The following is a 19,200-nucleotide window of genomic DNA, read 5'->3' on the forward strand; positions in this document are numbered from 1 at the left end:
TTCAAATAAACTAAATTAGCTTTACCTTAAATGGGTTGGAACCATTACCAAAAACATATATTCAATAATTGCTATATTTCATAAACACTTGAGTTCATTATTTAATTAAGACACACCTCCAAAATGTTTACTCAAAATCAGTTAACGTTATGGCTAACAAGGAATTAAATATTCAATTTAAAAAACAGTTGGCAAAAGGTTCAAAATATGTAGCTACAAATTCATTCAAACCGGGTTAATACAAAACCACCATTGCCTCCGAAGCGGTTCAAAAAGTAACAAAAGTACCTTAAAATAGAGCCTAAACACATCTTGAAATCAGTTTTAAAAATCTTTAGGAAAAGCCTCAACAAATGCTGCATTTTCATCTTTTGTAAGTTAAATCCTTATACTGTATATACAGGGGTTGGACAATGAAACTGAAACACCTGTCATTTTAGTGTGGGAGGTTTCAAGGCTAAATTGGACTAGCCTGGTAGCCAGTCTTCCTTGATTGCACATTGCACCAGTAAGAGCAGAGTGTGAAGGTTCAATTAGCAGGGTAAGAGCACAGTTTTGCTTAAAATATTGAAATGCACACAACATTATGGGTGACATACCAGAGTTCAAAAGAGGACAAATTGTTGGTGCACGTCTTGCTGGCGCATCTGTGACCAAGACAGCAAGTCTTTGTGATGTATCAAGAGCCACGATATCCAGGGTAATGTCAGCATACCACCAAGAAGGATGAACCACATCCAACAGGATTAACTGTGGACGCAAGAGGAAGCTGTCTGAAAGGGATGTTTGGGTGCTAACCCGGATTGTATCCAAAAAACATAAAGCCACGGCTGCCCAAATCACGGCAGAATTAAATGTGCACCTCAACTCTCCTGTTTCCAGCAGAACTGTCCGCCGGGAGCTCCACAGGGTCAATATACATGGCCGGACTGCTATAGCCAAACCTTCGGTCACTCATGCCAATGCCAAACGTCGGTTTCAATGGTGCAAGGAGCGCAAATCTTGGGCTGTGGACAATGTGAAATATGTATTGTTCTCTGATGAATCCACCTTTACTGTTTTCCCCACATCCGGGAGAGTTACGGTGTGGAGAAGCCCCAAAGAAGCGTACCACCCAGGCTGTTGCATGCCCAGAGTGAAGCGTGGGGGTGGATCAGTGATGGTTTGGGCTGCCATATCATGGCATTCCCTTGGCCCAATACTTGTGCTAGATGGGCGCATCACTGCCAAGGACTACCAAACCATTCTTGACGACCATGTGCATCCAATGGTTCAAACATTGTATCCTGAAGGTGGTGCCATGTATCAGGATGACAATGCACCAATACACACAGCAAGACTGGTGAAAAATTGGTTTGATGAACATGAAAGTGATGTTGAACATCTCCCATGGCCTGCACAGTCACCAGATCTTAATATTATTGAGCCACTTTGGGGTGTTTTGGAGGAGCAAGTCAGGAAACGTTTTCCTCCACCAGTATCACATAGTGACCTGGCCACTATCCTGCAAGAAGAATGGCTTAAAATCCCTCTGACCACTGTGCAGGACTGGTATATGTCATTCCCAAGATGAATTGACGCTGTATTGGCCGCAAAAGGAGGTCTTACACCATACTAATAAATTATTGTGGTCTAAAACCAGGTGTTTCAGTTTCATTATCCAACCCCTGTATATACAGCATCAACTTTGCTAACTATTGGTGAAGACAAGATATTGTAATATAAATTTTACAGATAATAAATAGAATTTAAAGAGCAGGAATTGTAATGAGGTTATTCTGGGTTCCGGCTCATACAGGAGTGAGAGATAATTAACTTGCAGATAAATATGTCAAAGAAGCTACCAAAAAGACAGAAATCACTCTGTCTCATGTAGAGTGCAAAGTACATTCAAGTACATATACAATGGGTCGGTTACCACAACTAAATACAGAAAATAAAAGTGAACAATATAGAAAAGGGGTCTGCTTAAGACAGTCATTTTCTTTAAAATTAACATAAGAGGGAATATTTTTAATCCATTACTATGGTGAGCTGTTTTATTCAAAATTAAATAAATACTGCTATTGATAAGTTATTAATAAATATCCTCATGAAATAAAACAAAACAATTGTGTTAAAAGAAGTTTTAATCTTATTTTATTTAATTCATTTCAAGATATATTTAATTTACTTAAAGATTTATTTAATTTATTGAAAAATGTATTTATTTATTTCCTAATGCAGTTTTATTTTGTGACACTTTTATTTTATAAACCTACTTTACGTATTTCAGTGACTTTTACTTTTTCACCCCGTTTTTCCTTTTAAGCTCTTTTTATTTCATGTTCTTATATTCAAATGAGGGGGCGGAGTTTTATCTGCTGGGTGGCGCTGGGACAGCAGGACCAAACTCAATTCGTGGCAGTGGCCGGCGGAAGACCGAATCGCCTGGCTCACCTGGTGCCAGACCGGCCGTAAAAGACTGGGCGGATGCCGCTATTTTTGTGGAAACCAATGCTGATTATCGGCAAGCGGGATGTCATTATTGTTATAGTCTGTTATTTTTAAACTATGATGTCTTTATTGGTTTTTATTGAATAAACATCGTTAGACCCATAACATAAGGTGGCTGTATTTACTTGAGATGGGAAATAAATAGCACTATGTGTGTGCATGACGTGCTGAAAGGATGACGAAGACTTATTGCACAAACAGCTTCCACAAAAACAGCGGCAACCGCCGTGGAAGGCTTCTACGGCGGGTCTGGCACCTTCTGGTATCCTCGCAGAATCCCCTGGTTCCCCTGCATGCTGTCTTCTGGCAGGCAGCGGCATGCTTCTGCCGGCCACAGCTACGAATTGAGCTCGGCCCTGCTGTCCCAGCGCCACCCAGCAGATAAAACCCCGCCCCCTCATTTGAATATAAGAACATGAAATAAAAAGAGCTTAAGATGAAAAACGGGGTTAAAAAGTAAAAGTCACTGAAATACGTAAAGTAGCTTTATAAAATAAAAGTGCATTATGAAATAAATAGAGAATCCTTTAAGTAAATTAAATAAATATTTAATGAATTAAATAAATCTTGAAATGAATGAAATAAAACAAGATAAAAATTTCTTTTAACATAATTATTTTGTTTTATTTCATGGGGATAGTTTTTTATTTCATGGAATGTTTATTAATAATTTATCAATAGCAGTATTTATTTATTTAATTTTGAATTAAACGGCTCTCCATACATTTCATCCTCAGGACGTAATATTTTGATAGGATTATTATTAGACTGACTACATATCTGAAGAAAAGGTGTAATTGTTAAAGACAAGTAATATTTGAAAAGTCTAGAGCCAATAGCCCTACCCCCACATGATTATTTCGTCGCAAGATAAATGCGTCATGCAAGGCGCGACGCTAATCCATGTCCATCACGCGGTGAGTGTGTGAAGTCTGAAATCAACGTGACATCGTGCTCATTTTAAATCATGAAAGAAAAAAGCGTGAGTTCCAGTCGAAAGAAACCAAGAGGCGCTCTGATAAAAGGCAGCGCTGACCCAGTTAAATGCTTCGAGAAATGGAAGAAGAAGAACATGAAAGGCAGAGCTCGAGTGAAACAGACCAGAGCGCAGAAGAAGAAACCCGAGTGGCAGCTGGAAAAAGAATACATCGAAAGTCTGGTGAACAGGTATGGTGAGATCAACACCAAGGACGTTCTCAAGTTTTCGGATTTCCCGATCTCGAAGAAGACCCTGCTGGGTCTGCAGGAGGCTCAGTACCGCCAGCCTACGGAGATCCAGAGGCAGACAATCGGCTTCGCTCTGCGGGGCAGAGATGTTCTTGGTGCGGCGAAGACTGGTTCCGGAAAGACCTTAGCCTTCCTCATTCCGGTACTGGAGTGTCTGTACCGCCAACAGTGGAGCTCAATGGACGGCCTCGGAGCCCTCATAATATCACCAACCAGAGAACTCGCTTACCAAACCTTCGAAGTTCTCCGCAAAGTGGGCAAGAATCACGAGTTCTCTGCGGGGCTTGTAATCGGGGGTAAGGACCTGAAGAGCGAGTCAGAGCGGATCTGCCGCACCAACATCGTGATATGCACCCCGGGCCGGCTGCTGCAGCACATGGACGAGACAGCCACCTTCCATGCTAGCAGCCTGCATATGCTTGTCCTCGACGAGGCGGACCGCATCCTGGACATGGGATTTTCAGACACGCTCAACGCCATAGTGGAGAACCTGCCCAAGTGCCGACAGACCCTGTTGTTTTCTGCCACACAGACAAAAAGTGTGAAAGATCTGGCCCGCCTTAGTCTCAAAGATCCAGAGTACCTGTGGGTTCATGAGAAAGCCAAGTTCAGCACACCGGCCACCTTGGAACAAAACTATATGGTGTGCGAGTTGCACCACAAGGTCAACATGCTTTACTCGTTTATCAGAAGCCACCTGAAGAAAAAGGTCATTGTGTTCTTTGCTTCCTGCAAGGAGGTCCAGTACCTGTTTCGAGCCTTCTGTCGACTAAGACCTGGGATTACTATCCTGGCCTTGCATGGCAAGCAGCAGCAAATGAAGAGGGTGGAGGTCTACAACAATTTCGTCAAGAAGCAGAGCGCTGTTCTGTTTGCCACAGATATTGCTGCAAGAGGTCTGGACTTTCCTGATGTCCATTGGGTCCTGCAGTTTGACTGTCCAGAGAATGCAGACACCTACATCCACAGGGTAGGCCGCACGGCAAGGTACAAGGAGGATGGAGAGGCTCTGCTGCTTCTGCTCCCCTCTGAGGAAAAGGGGATGTTGGCCCAGCTGCAGGAGAAGAAGGTTCCCATCAATCAGATACAAGTGAGACATCCTGCATCCACAGTCCACACACAGTCAGCACACTGTGTAAGCACAATGCTGCTAATGTGCAGATATAGTTCCAGTCAGAAGTTAACATCCAACTATCAACATTAAGGCCAAATTGATTTCGGATGTTTTTTGGGGGTGGGATGATATCTTTAAACTGGTTCCTGATTGGCAAAAAGGCTCCTATGAATCTTTTTAAATTACCCCTTACCTCAACCATACTGAGCATTTTTGCCATATGTTTAAAAGTCGAGTCCAAGCTTGGAAATCCACCAAGTTAAATGAGACTCCATTTCTAATAAGAAAAATGAATAACTATAGTGCTGCAATTAACCGTTATTTTGATAATCGATTGTTTTCAGTTAATCAATTACTAATCACAGCAAAAGGTCCTTAATAGAAGATTTTTTACCGACACTATGCCACTTGAGGATTATTTTTACATAATGTATTATTTTTACATTAAACTATGCCACTTGAGGAGTTCTGGTTAGAATATATTTAACAACAAAGAGTTTTTCATATGAAATGCCAAATGTATGTATTTTTGTACAATTGTGGCCTAATTACTGCTCTGGGTGAGTGGTTCTTTTAGCAAAAGGCATGTTCTATACAGGTCCTTCTCAAAATATTAGCATATTGTGATAAAGTTCATTATTTTCCATAATGTCATGATGAAAATTTAACATTCATATATTTTAGATTCATTGCACACTAACTGAAATATTTCAGGTCTTTTATTGTCTTAATACGGATGATTTTGGCATACAGCTCATGAAAACCCAAAATTCCTATCTCACAAAATTAGCATATTTCATCCGACCAATAAAAGAAAAGTGTTTTTAATACAAAAAACGTCAACCTTCAAATAATCATGTACAGTTATGCACTCAATACTTGGTCGGGAATCCTTTTGCAGAAATGACTGCTTCAATGCGGCGTGGCATAGAGACAATCAGCCTGTGGCACTGCTGAGGTCTTATGGAGGCCCAGGATGCTTCGATAGCGACCTTTAGCTCATCCAGAGTGTTGGGTCTTGAGTCTCTCAACGTTCTCTTCACAATATCCCACAGATTCTCTATGGGGTTCAGGTCAGGAGAGTTGGCAGGCCAATTGAGCACAGTGATACCATGGTCAGTAAACCATTTACCAGTAGGTTTTGGCACTGTGAGCAGGTGCCAGGTCGTGCTGAAAAATGAAATCTTCATCTCCATAAAGCTTTTCAGCAGATGGAAGCATGAAGTGCTCCAAAATCTCCTGATAGCTAGCTGCATTGACCCTGCCCTTGATAAAACACAGTGGACCAACACCAGCAGCTGACACGGCACCCCAGACCATCACTGACTGTGGGTACTTGACACTGGACTTCTGGCATTTTGGCATTTCCTTCTCCCCAGTCTTCCTCCAGACTCTGGCACCTTGATTTCCGAATGACATGCAGAATTTGCTTTCATCTGAAAAAAGTACTTTGGACCACTGAGCAACAGTCCAGTGCTGCTTCTCTGTAGTCCAGGTCAGGCGCTTCTGCTGCTGTTTCTGGTTCAAAAGTGGCTTGACCTGGGGAATGCAGCACCTGTAGCCCATTTCCTGCACACGCCTGTGCACGGTGGCTCTGGATGTTTCTACTCCAGACTCAGTCCACTGCTTCCGCAGGTCCCCCAAGGTCTGCAATCGGCCCTTCTCCACAATCTTCCTCAGGGTCCGGTCACCTCTTCTCGTTGTGCAGCGTTTTCTGCCACACTTTTTCCTTCCCACAGACTTCCCACTGAGGTGCCTTGATACAGCACTCTGGGAACAGCCTATTCGTTCAGAAATGTCTTTCTGTGTCTTACCCTCTTGCTTGAGGGTGTCAATAGTGGCCTTCTGGACAGCAGTCAGGTCGGCAGTCTTACCCATGATTGGGGTTTTGAGTGATGAACCAGGCTGGGAGTTTTAAAGGCCTCAGGAATCTTTTGCAGGTGTTTAGAGTTAACTCGTTGATTCAGATGATGAGGTTCATAGCTCGTTTAGAGACCCTTTTAATAATATGCTAATTTTGTGAGATATGAATTTTGGGTTTTCATGAGCTGTATGCCAAAATCATCCGTATTTAGACAATAAAAGACCTGAAATATTTCAGTTAGTGTGCAATGAATCTAAAATATATGAATGTTCAATTTTCATCATTACATTATGGAAAATAATAAACTTTATCACAATATGTTAATATTTTGAGAAGGACCAGTATACTCCAGTTAACAATTATTTGATTACTAATTCAGTTGACGATTATTTCAATAATTGATTAATCACTATTAATCTGATTAATTGTTTTAGCCCTAATTTAATATTCACTAAGAACCTTCCTGATGGCTATGCAAAGTGTTTAGTTTCTCTACAATGTGTTAAGGGACATCTAACAATGCATGAGTTGGGTGTATGGACATATCTGAGCTTCCTGGTGCAATTTTGGTTTTGTCCAGTGTTCCTTTATTTGGTGCTTCACTTTTGCTGATTCAACAGAAGCAAAAAGCTAATTTAGTAACAGATTTTATTTTTCAACATTTCTCATGAATGCCATTTTAACCTCCAGGATTCCTACAGTCTCTACTTTGGGAAAGTGTTATATTTGCCTTTATCATGTTTTAGGTCTGGATAAGTTTGGAAGATAGGAAATGGAGGATGGAAAAATCTTGCGTTTTCAGGCTATATTCCCTGTGTTGTATACAAATTACAACAACAAATTAAATACTGTTCTGTAAGAATTAGTTCTTGTTGTTTTTATGTGTAATGTGTTAAAAAAAGTAACATTTTCTCTCACCTCATATATGCAAACTGGTATATTTACATTATATGGAGAAATATAGTCACCTTGTAGAACACAATAAAATATCAGGTTTTAAGGGATTTCAGCACAAGAAAAAGCAAAACCTGATTCAGTTAGTATTGGTAGTGCATTTAAAAAATATTTTGAATGGAAATCAATAGCACAGAAGATGCTGAAGGGACATGGATTGTTCTGTTTACTTAAATAGGCATGTTAAAGACTTGAAGAAAAAAATATTATGAGAAAATACACAACCTGGCCAAAATGAATGCTATCTGCAGCCACAGTAATGCATAAATAAAATTTAAACACAAAACAAATGCACACCTTAGAAAGAAAAACATTTGCTTTGTGTTATATTTGGAAAAATATGTTTGCTTATTTAAATGGGTCGGTAAATGTATGACCTAATTACTCCCTTTTAGGAGTTTAGCAGCTGGGTAGTTTGAAGTTAGATCTTAGTAGTGCTTCAGTAAATGAGGTAAAAAGGTGCAGACTGACTGTATTCAGTTATCTGGTAGTAGTATTTAATCCCAAAAACTGCATCATTCTGCTTTCTTTATTTTAAATCTGCTTAAAACTGTAATTTAGAGATGTAGATGCAGATTTGAATTTGATGTCTATACCCACAACTCCGCTAAACGTGTGTGTTGATTTCAGGTGAATCCAGAAAAAGTGCAGTGTGTGCAGCAGAAGCTTGAGGCCTTCCTAGCCCAGGAGATGGAGCAGAAAGAGAGAGCCCAGAGATGCTTTGTTTCCTACCTGCGTTCGGTGTATCTGATGAAAAACAAAGAGGTGTTTGACATTTTTAAACTGCAGATTAAGGATTACGCTCTATCCCTGGGCCTCGCTGTGGCCCCCAGGGTGCGCTTCCTCAGTAAAGCACAGGCACAGAGAGCAGATGAGGAGCAGTATAATAGAGAGGAAGTACTCTGGAGTGTTAAGGGCCAGGTGCGACAGAAGCTGCCACTGGATTGTGAAGTTGTTAAATGTGACACAGAAAAAAATGTAGACAAGTCCTTAACAGCACTTCTAGGTGACAACAGTGGAGATCAGGATGATCTTCGGGACTTAGAACTGCTTACAGTCAAAAGAAAGGATGTCTTTAATCTGACAGGCGACCCAGAGTGGGCAGAGGACCCTTTCCAGGGCCTAAAAAACAATGCAGGTAAAGAAACAAAGTACAAAGAGGCCAAAAAACTCCAAAGGAGAAACTTCCAAGTCAACACCAAAGTGACATTTAATGAAGAAGGAGAGGCTTTGCAGCTCTGGCCCCCAGTGCAGCAACCAGTAGCTGGCGAGGATGGCAATGTTTTAGGCATCAATGTGGAAAAGGCCAAAGAGAGGCTGAGACATGAGGACCAGGAGTTTGACAAGAAAGAGTACAGACGCAAGGTTCAAGCCAAACACAGAGAGAAGAGGCTCAAGGCCAAAGAGGCCAGGAGGGAGGCAAGTGACCGGCGATGCAGGTCTGATGTGGAGAATGAAGTTGTGGCACACCTGGTCAGCCACAGCGAGGGCGACTTTGACTCTAGCACCCTGCCAGACCCTGATCAGTTGCACTTGTCAGAAGACGAGGAGGAGGGGTACAATAAAAGACAACACAGCAGTGATGACGAAGTGGAGGAGCTTTCAGCAGTCAAGAGGAAGAAAGGAAAGCAGCTGGATATTGAGCACACAGGCCTGGATACCGGCCTCTCTCTGGCTGAAGATGAGGAACTGGTCTTACATTTGCTGGGTGGACGAATGTAGAGATGGACAACCAGAGACTGAAATATCTATCTGACTGAAAACACATTTAATGATTGAATTTAGTGCTGATCTGAACACATTATTGTTACAGAGAAAAGTATCAATTTAATGGACTAGTCTGATGTTTTGGTACAGCTGTCTTAGAGTACTTAGAGAAATACAATTTTGATGTTTATCTGGTTAACCTGACGTTTATCATGACGTTTTATGACTGGGTCATAAACATGGCATATGTTTTAAATGGTAACCAGCAGTTTAGGTTTATGCTAATTTCTTTTTCCATAACAGGAGTTTCTCCCAATGTAATAAAATAACAAATCATGGTTAGTCCCAATATTCCTTGACATTTTTTCCTTATTGATTCCTGTTTAGCTTTCAACGCTGGCTATTGTTAAAAGCTGGTTTTTTCATTTAAATTCAATAAATCTATAAATGATACACAACATCCTTTAGTGTATTTTTCCCCTTCTGTGGTTAGTTTCTGTGCATCAAGTGATACCCCACTATACCTGCCTCTGCAGGGTCTGAGATAAGCAGTCCTCCGGCTTTAAACCCACACCAACCCACATGTAACACTTCAATCATTGTCAGATGAACTGTCGGATACTGTCTATGAGCTGTAGGTCTGTAACACACAAGTCCTTCACATGTATGTATATATATATATACATGTATGTATGTGTGTGTATATATATCTATATATACTGTATATAGATATATACAGACACACAGGTGCTGGTCATGAAAATAGAATATGATGAAAAAATTGATTATTTCAGTAATTTGATTCAAAAGTGAACTTTGTATATTATATTAATTCATTACACACAGACTGATATATTTTAAATGTTTATTTCTTTTACTTTTGATGATTATAACTGACAACTAATGAAAACCCCAAATTCAGTATCTCAGAAAATTAGAATATTGTGAAAAGGTTCAATATTGAAGACAGCTGGTGCCACACTCTAATCAGCTAATTAACTCAAAACACCTGTAAAGGACTTTTAATGGTCTCTCAGTGTAGTTCGGCAGACTACACAATCGGGGAAGACTGCTGACTTGACAGTTGTCCAAAAGACGACCATTGACGCCTTGAACAAGAATGGCAAGACACAAAAGATGAAAAAAGTATATAAGCAATAGGGATAACTGCAACCTGAAGAGGATTGTGAAACAAAACCCATTCAAATATGTGGGGGAGACAAAGAGTGGACTGCAGCTGGAGTCAGAGCTTCAGGAACCATCACGCACAGACATATGCAAGACATGGGTTTCAGCTGTCGCATTCCTTGTGTCAAGCCACTCTTGAACAAGAGACTGCGTCAGAAGCGTCTTGCCTGGGCTAAAGACAAAAGGACTGGGCTGCTGCTGAGTGGTTCAAAGTTATGTTCTTTGATTAAAGTAAATTTTGCATTTCTTTTGGTAATCAAGGTCCTAAGAGTCTTGAGGAAGAGAGGAGAGGCACAGAATCCACATTGCTTGAGGTCCAGTGTAAAGTTTCCACAGTGAGTGATATTTTGAGGTGCCATGTCATCTGCTGGTGTTGGTCCACTGTGTTTTTTGAGGTCCAAGGTCAACACAGCCGTCTACCAGGAAGTTTTAAAGCACTTTATGCTTCCTGCTGCTGACCAACTTTATGGAGATGCTGATTTTCTTTTTCAACAGGACTTGGCACCTGCACACAGTGCCAAAGCTACCAGTACCTGGTTTAAGGACCATGGTGTCCCGGGTTCTTAATTGGCCAGCAAACTCCCCTGACATTAACCCTATAGAAAATCTATGGGGTATTGTGAAGAGGAAGATGCTATACGCCAGACCCAACATTTCAGAAGAGCCGAAGGCCACTATCAGAGCAACCTGGGCTCTCATAACACCTTAGCAGTGCCACAGACTGATCAACTCCATGCCACACAGCCTTGCTGCAGTAATCCATGCAAAAGGATCCCCAACTAAGTGTTGAGTGCTGTACATGCTCATACTTTTCATCTTCATACATTTCAGTTGGCCAACATTTCTAAAAATACTTTTTTTTGTATTGGTCTTAAGTAATATTCTAATTTTCTGAGATACTGAATTTGAGGTTTTCAGGGTAAATCAGAGTTCAGGCCTTAAGAGCTTTTAAAGTGAACAAATGTTAAAAGTTGTGAAGGAGACCTAAACAGAGAAGATGGTGGAGAGACAGAAAGGAGAGATATTCTCCATACAATAAACAACAGTGAATTAAGACGCTACCGGCTCAATCATGCAGGGACCCACTCCCTAAACAGTTGCGTAAATGACACGTAACCTTCTATAACAATCATACAATTATTAATATAGAGATAAGATAAAGTTGATCATCCCCCTTTCACAAAAGCAGAATTAAGGATAAGAGAAAAGGCCAGGCTTGACTTGGCATGATCAATGCATCCTGGCTTTATCCGTTTCACAAAGACCAAGCCAGGCTCAACTGGTGCGATTATGTCAAGCCAGGAGTAAGTAATCCAGCTAAATGCGGGTCTGCAGCTTTCTTCAAAAGGCCATGAGATTGATCACAGATTCACTGATGCCGCAATGGATAAAGCGAGAGCACTGTACTTCACTCCCAGTGAGCAACATATTTTGATGGAGGCTTATGAAGAATTAAAACCAATAATACTAAAGAAAGGAAACAATGCAGCTATTATAAAGTAGCGAGAACAGCCCCTGCAAACAATGGCAAATCTACTCAATGCGTAAGTAGCCTAAAAAATACATTTCCTAACTACTTGTCTTAACTGAAAACCTCATAACCATACCATTCAAAGAGTTACTTGTAATTTGCTCAAATAAACAACTTTAAACTTACAATATTGACTTCCACTGTTAATTGTTAACAATTTTGAAGCTGACAATCTGATTCATTTCTGTTGCACATCTCTTCAATATTTATACAGAATAAACATGACTGGACCAAAGAGAACATGGCAGCAGGTCAAAATTAAATATAAGAACATTTTGCAGACTGGTAAAGCTTTGGACAAAATGTTGACTATAATGTCCCAATGACTTAGAAGGTGCCTGCTCACACATTTCATTCTCTTACTGATTTTAGCCATCAAAAACAAATGGGTCACGTCTAGCACAGGGGGTGGGCCACCATCTCCTGAATTCACCCCAGCAGAAGAGCTGACTCTTGCAGTGAACAAGGAGAGGTCTGTCTTAGAAGGGATCCAGGGGGGGACAACCACTGACTGTGTCCCATCCATACAAACTGCCCCATTCATACATGGCAAAAAGTTCCACTACTGCATTAGCAGAATAATCAAACATTCATATAGTATGATATGGACTGACTGAGAATGTCTTGCAGTATCTGACAACACAATGACTCTTGTGGAGGTAATGGAGGATGACAGTGATCCAGTGACTAGTCATCAGTCAGTCAGTCCTTTTCTACCACTTATTCCATAGTGGGTCACGGGGAAGCTGGTGCCTATCTCCAGCAGTCTATGGGTGAGAGGCGGGGTACACCCTGGACAGGTCACCGGTTCATCGCAGGGCAACACACAAACAACCATGCACACACCTAAGGGCAATTTAGAGAGACCAATTAACCTAACAGGCATGTCTTTGGACTGTGGGAGGAAGCCAGAGTACCCAGTGAGAACCCACGCATGGACTGGGAGAACATGCAAACTCATGCAAACACATGCAGCCGGCGCAGTTGGTAGCACTGTTGCCTTGCAGCAAGAAGGTCCTGGGTTCGATTCCCAGCCAGGGGTCTTTCTGCATGGAGTTTGCATGTTCTCCCCGTGCATGCGTGCATGCAAACTCCATGCAGAAAAACCCCCGGCCAGGAATTGAACCCAGGACCTTATTGCTGCAAGGCAACAGTACTACCAACTGCGCCACCATGCAGCAAATAGGCTATAGTCACCTGTCAACACTAGGTTAAAGGTTGAGTTCGGTTAATGTGGCAGGATGAAGGAAACCCTGCTGCAGGAGGTGAGGAGACTATGTCTGTGGACTTAAGAAGGATGGCAGTACACTGCTCAAAAAAATAAAGGGAACACTCCAATAACACATCCTGAACATGAAAGTGAAGTTGAACATCTCCCATGGCCTGCACAGTCACCAGATCTAAATATTATTGAGCCACTTTGGGGTGTTTTGGAGGAGCGAGTCAGGAAACGTTTTCCTCCACCAGTATCACGTAGTGACCTGGCCACTATCCTGCAAGAAGAATGGCTTAAAATCCCTCTGACCACTGTGCAGGACTTGTATATGTCATTCCCAAGATGAATTGACGCTGTATTGGCCGCAAAAGGAGGCCCTACACCATACTAATAAATTATTGTGGTCTAAAACCAGGTGTTTCAGCTTCATTGTCCAACCCCTGTATATATATATATATATATATATATATATATATATATATATATATATATATACATATATACAGGTCTTTCTCAAAATATTAGCATATTGTGATAAAGTTCATTATTTTCCATAATGTCATGATGAAAATTTAACATTCATATATTTTAGATTCATTGCACACTAACTGAAATATTTCAGGTCTTTTATTGTCTTAATACGGATGATTTTGGCATACAGCTCATGAAAACCCAAAATTCCTATCTCACAAAATTAGCATATCATTAAAAGGGTCTCTAAACGAGCTATGAACCTTATCATTTGAATCAACGAGTTAACTCTAAACACCTGCAAAAGATTCCTGAGGCCTTTAAAACTCCCAGCCTGGTTCATCACTCAAAACCCCAATCATGGGTAAGACTGCCGACCTGACTGCTGTCCAGAAGGCCACTATTGACACCCTCAAGCAAGAGGGTAAGACACAGAAAGAAATTTCTGAGCAAATAGGCTGTTCCCAGAGTGCTGTATCAAGGCACCTCAGTGGGAAGTCTGTGGGAAGGAAAAAGTGTGGCAGAAAACGCTGCACAACGAGAAGAGGTGACCGGACCCTGAGGAAGATTTTGGAGAAGGGCCGATTCCAGGCCTTGGGGAACCTGCGGAAGCAGTGGACTGAGTCTGGAGTAGAAACATCCAGAGCCACCGTGCACAGGCGTTGCACACGCCTGTGCACGGTGGCTCTGGATGTTTCCTGCACGGAAATGGGCTACAGGTGCCGCATTCCCCAGGTCAAGCCACTTTTGAACCACAAACAGCGGCAGAAGGTGGCTCTGGATGTTTCCTGCACGGAAATGGGCTACAGGTGCCGCATTCCCCAGGTCAAGCCACTTTTGAACCAGAAACAGCGGCAGAAGCGCCTGACCTGGGCTACAGAGAAGCAGCACTGGACTGTTGCTCAGTGGTCCAAAGTACTTTTTTCGGATGAAAGCAAATTCTGCATGTCATTCGGAAATCAAGGTGCCAGAGTCTGGAGGAAGACTGGGGAGAAGGAAATGCCAAAATGCCAGAAGTCCAGTGTCAAGTACCCACAGTCAGTGATGGTCTGGGGTGCCGTGTCAGCTGCTGGTGTTGGTCCACTGTGTTTTATCAAGGGCAGGGTCAATGCAGCTAGCTATCAGGAGATTTTGGAGCACTTCATGCTTCCATCTGCTGAAAAGCTTTATGGAGATGAAGATTTCATTTTTCAGCACAACCTGGCACCTGCTCACAGTGCCAAAACCACTAGTAAATGGTTTACTGACCATGGTATCACTGTGCTCAATTGGCCTACCAACTCTCCTGACCTGAACCCCATAGAGAATCTGTGGGATATTGTGAAGAGAACGTTGAGAGACTCAAGACCCAACACTCTGGATGAGCTAAAGGCCGCTATCGAAGCATCCTGGGCCTCCATAAGACCTCAGCAGTGCCACAGGCTGATTGCCTCCATGCCACGCTGCATTGAAGCAGTCATTTCTGCAAAAGGATTCCCGACCAAGTATTGAGTGCATAACTGTACATGATTATTTGAAGGTTGACGTTTTTTGTATTAAAAACACCTTTCTTTTATTGGTCGGATGAAATATGCTAATTTTGTGAGATAGGAATTTTGGGTTTTCATGAGCTGTATGCCACAATCATCCGTATTAAGACAATAAAAGACCTGAAATATTTCAGTTAGTGTGCAATGAATCTAAAATATATGAATGTTAAATTTTCATCATGACATTATGGAAAATAATTAACTTTATCACAATATGCTAATATTTTGAGAAGGACCTGTACTGCTCAAAAAAATAATGGCAACTTTGATGTAATGTCCTTAAAACAAGTCAAAATGAGGCTCAGTATTGTGTGTGGCCTCCACGTGCCTGTATGACCTCCCTACAACGCCTGGGCATGCTCCTGATGAGACGGCGGATGGTCTGCTGACACACTCCAGCCACATGAGGTCTAGCATTGTCCTACATTAGGAGGAACCCAGGACCAACCGCACTGGCATATGGTCTCACAAGCGGTCTGAGGATCTCATCTCGGTACCTAATGGCAGTCAGGCTACCTCTGGTGAGCACATGGAGGGCCATGCGGCCCTCAAAAGAAATGCCACCCCACACCATTACTGACCCACTGCCAAACCGGTCATGCTGAAGGATGTTGCAGGCAGCAGATCGCTCTCCACGGTGTCTGTCACATGTGCTCAGTGTGAATCTGCTTTCATCTGTGACGAGCACAGGGCGCCAGTGGTGAATTTGCCAATTCTGGTGTTCTCTGGCAAATGCCAAGCGTCCTGCACAGTGTTGGGGTGTGAACACAACCCCCATTTGTCGACGTCAGGCCCTCATACCATCCTCATGGAGTAGGTTTCTAACCGTTTGTGCAGACACATGTACATTTGTGGCCTGCTGGAGGTCATTTTGCAGGGCTCTGGCAGTGCTCCTCCTGTTCCTCCTTGCACAAAGTTGGAGGTAACGGTCCTGCTGCTGGGTTGTTGCCCTCCTACGGCCTCCTCCACGTTTCCTGGTGTACTGGCCTGTCTCCTGGTAGCGTCTCCAGGCTCTGGACACTACGCTGACAGACACAGCAAACCTTCTTGCCACAGCTCGCATTGATGTGCCATCCTGGATGAGCTGCACAACCTGAGCCACTTGTGTGGGTTGTAGAGTCCGTCTCATGCTACCACGAGTGTGAAAGCACCACCAACATTCATAAGTGACCAAAACATCAGCCAGAAAGCATAGGTACTGAGAAGTGGTCTGTGGTCCCCACCTGCAGAACCACTCCTTTATAAAGTGTGTCTTGCTAATCGCCAAAGATTTCCCCCTGTTGTCTATTCCATTTGCACAACAGCATGTGAAATTGATTGTCAATCAGTGTTGCTTCCTAAGTGGACAGTTTGATTTCACAGAAGTTTGATTTACTTGGAGTTATATTGTGTTGTTTAAATGTTCCCTTTTATTTTTTTTGAGTAGTGTATATTGCTCTTGTGGAAATACTTTAATTTAAGTCATTATGGAAAAGAAGTCACTGATGTAATGTTCATATAAAATATCAAACTTTTAACAGGACCCAGACTTTGTACTGCCTGAGAGCCAACCTGGAAACATAGTTTTACCTAAAAATGTATTCATTTGGCGGATGGTTTTATCCAAAGCAGCTCACGTTTGAGGAACAGCATTCAAACAACAGTAGAGTAAGTGTAGTAAGAGTACAGTAGATATGAGCGATTCTAACACATAGACCTACAGCACCAGTGGTATAAAATACCTGGGGGAAGCACCAATACTTAACAAATAGTGGAATCAAGAGTATCTCTTACCACACACAATTATTTCACTGCTAATTGTATTTTACAGGATTCACAAACTGTCAGCAATCTCTACAGCAGCCACTTACAAAACCAAATTGATTTGGCAGGCATACAAATCAAATATTACAAACAAAAACTGCAGGAAGTGGACTTGGATATAGAGATCAAATGAAAAACATTGAAGAAATTGGACTTGGAAATCCAGAAACTTCAAAAAGAGGTAAGTAAGTTTTCAGTGCACGCTGTAAGCATGACTAGGCTCCTTTACAACCTAATAATCTTTTTTTTTCTTTCCCAAGCTCTCAGCAGACAAGTGACCTGACAACAATAAGGGAACCATAAAACATTGTAACATCCTCTCTTTTGTTGTATACACACACACACAAAAGAAATCAATAAACTGAAATGGTTTATAACATATTGGTCTCTGACTAGTCTGCCATTGACACCATCAGGAAATATTGCCAGATTATCCCAGTCCATTACCAAGGCTACCTTAAGAGCCCTTTCCCTCCTGAGATAGGCAATGTTGTGAAGGGCAGCGCATTCAACAATGATATTACAGGCCCTGTCCGGGGTGACCCTCAGGTGGTAAAGGCACTGGAAACGGGACTTAAGAAAGCCAAATGGCATTTCTATGCGGGCCCTTGTTTTTGCATGGGCAACATTATGTGTGTGTTGTCCTGGTGTCTGGGGTTCTGCAAATGGACTCAGTAAAAATGTCTGAGAGGCATAACCCCTGTTTCCCAGCAGCACACCAGAGAGTTCACCTGTCAACACAAAGTGTAATGGTTCAATACAGAGTGTGAAAATTTTGACAGTGGTCAAGATACTTATCCACATATCTCGTATTGCTTACCTTGTGATAGTTGTCGATTAATTGTGGAGACCCGAAATATTTGGGACTTATGGATTGAGCCAGGCCACTTTGTCTCAATATTGCTGAAGATGCATTCAGCATCACAGATCATCTGAATCAATAAGAGATGCAAGTAAGATAATTTAATGCACATAATAATTTATGTAATTGACAGTAAGCCTAACCATAATTCACTTTTACCTGAAAGTTGATACTATGAAAGGATTTTCTGTTTACAAAACCTTCATGTGCACCAAAGGGGCGTTTTAGTGTAATATGTGTACAGTCCAGCGCACCAATAACATTAGGGAATCCTGTATCAAAGAGAGAGAAAAGTAATCCACCTATTCTAAAGTTTCTTTTGTGATGTGTAGCCTATGTTACCTGCAATATTGTACAATCCCTCCTTGATGTAGTTAGCTCTTCTGTGGCCGGGGAAGGTTATGAAGATGTGCATATATTCTTTTAATGCCAAAAACACACTTTTGAAGGTGCAGCAAATAGTGGCTTTGCTAAGATTTTCAGCATCTTCTACTGCATATAGGAACATACAGCTAGCGAAAAATGTGAGCCCAACACACATCATCCATGTGGCAGTCAAAGCATGGCTCCATTTGGTGCGTTGCTGAATTTTGGGACCCAGCAGTCTGCACGGATTTTTTCACACCTGCCTAAAACCTTTGCGCAGTACTGTACATGTGTTTGGAGCTACTTATATGGCCGGACTTGATTGACAACAACTTTGCTTCTTTATCAGCCATTTATCTAATCCCCTCAGCACATGTTAAAATAATGTTAAAATAATAAAAGTACTTGACTTAATAATAATATGTATTAGTGTTATTTTAATGTAGGTTGATAAAAAAAATACCAAAACACGCATATAAGAAAACGAAATCACTGACAAAACATGGCTGTTAGCCTGGTCTGGAGCAGGCTAACTTCACAGAATAAATCACCATGGCAACTTCTGTGTTACTGCTTTTGTGAAACAGAGTCGAGGCTTAATTAAGCCAAGACATCTGGAAAATCCCGGCTTAATTCCTTATCTTGGTTTTGTGAAACAGCCCTCAGGACAAGTTAAAGATGCACCTTGAGTAAGGTCATTTTAGGAAGAATAAATAAATAGAAAATATAATGAATAACCATAAATAAAAACTGAACAAAATTTAGTACAGACAAAACACAATATTATACAGAATTATTTGAATATTTATAGAGTAAAATACTTTCAAAATTCACATTCTTGACAAGAAAATACAATAATCTAAACGCTATAT

At 41.5% G+C, this 19,200-nt stretch overlaps 1 protein-coding gene across 1 annotated transcript; it reads left to right on the forward strand.

The window, feature by feature from the left end:
* Positions 1–3,375: 3,375 nt before the first annotated feature.
* Positions 3,376–9,820, forward strand: ddx10 (DEAD (Asp-Glu-Ala-Asp) box polypeptide 10). The gene is made up of 2 exons (XM_047375986.1): positions 3,376–4,813; positions 8,286–9,820. Exons 1-2 carry the CDS (start codon positions 3,464–3,466, stop codon positions 9,375–9,377), a joined length of 2,442 nt encoding a protein of 813 aa, XP_047231942.1. The 5' UTR covers positions 3,376–3,463; the 3' UTR covers positions 9,378–9,820.
* Positions 9,821–19,200: the final 9,380 nt, after the last annotated feature.

Source organism: Girardinichthys multiradiatus, chromosome 9, assembly GCF_021462225.1.
Source record: "Girardinichthys multiradiatus isolate DD_20200921_A chromosome 9, DD_fGirMul_XY1, whole genome shotgun sequence".
NCBI classification, from domain to species: Eukaryota; Metazoa; Chordata; class Actinopteri; order Cyprinodontiformes; family Goodeidae; genus Girardinichthys; species Girardinichthys multiradiatus.